Consider the following 2,948-nt stretch of genomic DNA (forward strand, 5'->3'; position numbering starts at 1 on the left):
CAAGTCCTGGATTTTCTCCAAAGTGCCAGACTTATTTTGAAATCATTTTAAAATGCTTATTTCAGAACAGCAACTGAGCGTTGATCTACAATTGTTTACCTTTTGGAGTCAACCCAATTCAAGATGGTTGCCACAGCCAACGGATTCTAAAAGCACAGGAATGGCTTTAACTGAAAAAATATATAGAAATTGACAAACTTTGGTGTTTTAGTAAACTCTGTTAGCGAAATATGTCAAGATATATTTTACCAAAACTTTCAGGAATTACCATAATTACTGAATACACATCTACAGGTGCCAATCTACTTCAAAACGACTGCCCCAGCCACATGACTTCAGAAAACAGAAAAATGCCCACAATACAGTAACTTTTACAAAGACTGTGCAAAGATTTGACATGTTTATGGCTGAATGTTATTTACGACACATACTCCACTTCCTCTTCGTTGTGAGGGATCTTTGCCTAAAACTTTAACTATTGGAGTCAACCCTGTTTGTTWGCAAATTRTCTCAAGAACTACTTAACAGATTCAAAGACGTTTTTGGAAAGTATTCATTGAATAGATATCTACAACAGAATATATTTAAAGGTTAATGTAATTCACAGGTAATGGACATTACTAATGCAAAAAAGGATGAATACTTTGTCAGTTTTAGTGATAATGAGCTAAACTTGGATGTGGTAGAGGCTGGCAGTCTTTTACAACAATTACTATGAGTGGAGCATTGTGCAATACTGGATGAAATTGTGCATAACCTAATTATCAAGGTTTGACCAAAATGGCTACAACTCTGTAATTTCTCAGCATAAGATTTCAGTCCAAATCCCAGGTAATTTTTCAAGGAATGCATGCTGCCTACTGCGTATTTCTTTTAATGCTGGGTTTGTTTTGCTGTCCAGAGTCAGAAGTTAGTGTGTTACGCCACTGTGACTAACAGAGTCGAGTTTTAACCACTCCAAGAAACTCACATTAGTGAGCTGTTGGTGCAGGGAGTTTTATTGTTGGCTTGAGCAATATGTTTTTACTTGTCTTACACTGTTAATCTCACCTTTCAGTCATTTTCTGTWTCGTTTTGCAGACATAAATGAATGCGAAGAAGCTGAAAGGAAACATGAAAATATCTGTGGAGATAATGGGACATGTATGAACATTAATGGGAGTTACTGGTGCATCTGCAAAAATGGATACACCAACTATGGCAATGACAGGACACCATGCTCAAGTAGGTGTATGAAAACAGCTTCACTTATAAAATGTGTATGGGCAACCAATTTGCCAATAAACCAAACCAATAAAATGTTAAAAAATGTCTAATACATTTTCATTATTTAGGTCACTTTCTGAGTGTTGAACATTTTCCACCAACATTTTATTGTTATTTAGCTCACTGTTGTTACATTTTGTTAATTTTTTACAAAATGTTAAATTTAAGAGTCCAACACTAACAGCAAAGGCTGCATTCCATTCTGAAATACTTAAAAACATCAGCACTTAGCTTCAACATTTAACGTTTAACTTTTACATTTAGATTTACAAATTTAGTGAAAGTAAGCTAAGTAATAAAATGTGTTAGTGACATTTATTAACACTTTATTTTACACTCTGCACACATTGCAGTTTTTTGTTTTTTTTATGCACATAAAGTTTGAAAAACCTCTATGCCAAATGGTGTCATCTTGTTTTTTTTTATCTTTTTGCCTCTGTTATGAATATTTTGTTGGTAACTTTTCTGAGCTGACTAATATAATTTCCAGCCTGTGGTGTCTCACATGATAATATTAAGTTTCCATTCACTGCTTTCCTGTGGTTTGTCACTTTTATCTGTTTAAAATGTTGCAATTCAGCAACAACATCAACTGCTCTGTTGATGAGGTAAATATTTGGCTTATTTTATTTATTAATTTTTTATCTAGAGCTCAGCTGTGACAGATTTACAGCCAGCAAGACTTCACCGGTGAGTTTGGATGCAAACTTTGGAGCATTTTTCACTCCCTGCTGAAAAAACTAAATAAAATTAATATAAATTGTATTTCCATTGAAAATATAAAAGTATAGGAAAAATAGTAGCCTATAACTTCTAAGTGTAATTTCCCGTAAGAGCACTGCAGCTAATTCTGTCTGTTCACCAGACCAGCCTGTGACCCTTTAAGGGGTTGTGTTGCTAAAGTTTAGTTAATGGGAAGCTGAATGCTCTCTTTATTCTCTCCATCTGTGTTTCCCAGACACTTGGAGGCCTGGCAGACATATTGTCCCTGATGAGGAACAGCTGTTTGGCTCTATCAGACTCAACTGTTCCTGGAGGGAAGGCTGATGGAGAAGCGCTGCTAGAGGTGAGAAAATTATACAAAAACACAAGCAGATACATTCAGAAACTTCATGCAAACAATGTACAAACTTGTGTTTGTGCATTCATTTATCTGTCTACTAGCAAAATATTTTACTTCTCAGAAATTAATTGTTGTGGAAATTTTTAACAAAGAACAGAAAAATGTGATTCAAAAAAATAAAGGCACTTTGTAGAATGATCGTCTGAGTTTGTTTTTTTTTTTGCAACAAACAGAAATTCACACAGAACTGTCAGGCTGGCTGTTAAAATCTGKACTAACCTCTGCTCCCCTGCTAGAAGGCCTTCTGTAAATACTATTTAACAAACACCATCATGCCATCTTAATAAAGCATGGTTTCATCCTGACCCTTACTGGGTCAAGTGATACCTAAATAGTGATTGCTATTTTATGAAAACAAGTCAAAACAATGAGCTAACAAAACCTGCCATGCCAACTTTAGAATGTTTGAGGAAAGGTTTTATATCACAGTTTTATCTTTACTGGTGTACTTCTTAAAGATCCCATTGACTTGAGGCTTGGAAGGAAGATCTACAGGTCCTTCTCAAAAAATTAGCATATTGTGATAAAGTTCATTATTTTCTGTAATGTACTGATAAAC

The 2,948-nt window shown here is 34.8% G+C and overlaps 1 protein-coding gene across 1 annotated transcript in view; it reads left to right on the forward strand.

The window, feature by feature from the left end:
* LOC106537387 (CD97 antigen) overlaps positions 1 to 2,948 on the forward strand; it is a gene marked incomplete at its 5' end in the record, with an annotated part of 22,892 nt that overhangs the window by 5,294 nt on the left and 14,650 nt on the right. The window contains 3 exon segments of the mRNA XM_014034770.1: positions 1,081 to 1,224; positions 1,916 to 1,956; positions 2,225 to 2,332. Coding sequence (XP_013890224.1) covers positions 1,081 to 1,224; positions 1,916 to 1,956; positions 2,225 to 2,332 — 293 coding nt within the window.

The sequence above is a fragment of the Austrofundulus limnaeus genome, unplaced genomic scaffold, assembly GCF_001266775.1.
Source record: "Austrofundulus limnaeus strain Quisiro unplaced genomic scaffold, Austrofundulus_limnaeus-1.0 Scaffold2287, whole genome shotgun sequence".
NCBI lineage: Eukaryota > Metazoa > Chordata > Actinopteri > Cyprinodontiformes > Rivulidae > Austrofundulus > Austrofundulus limnaeus.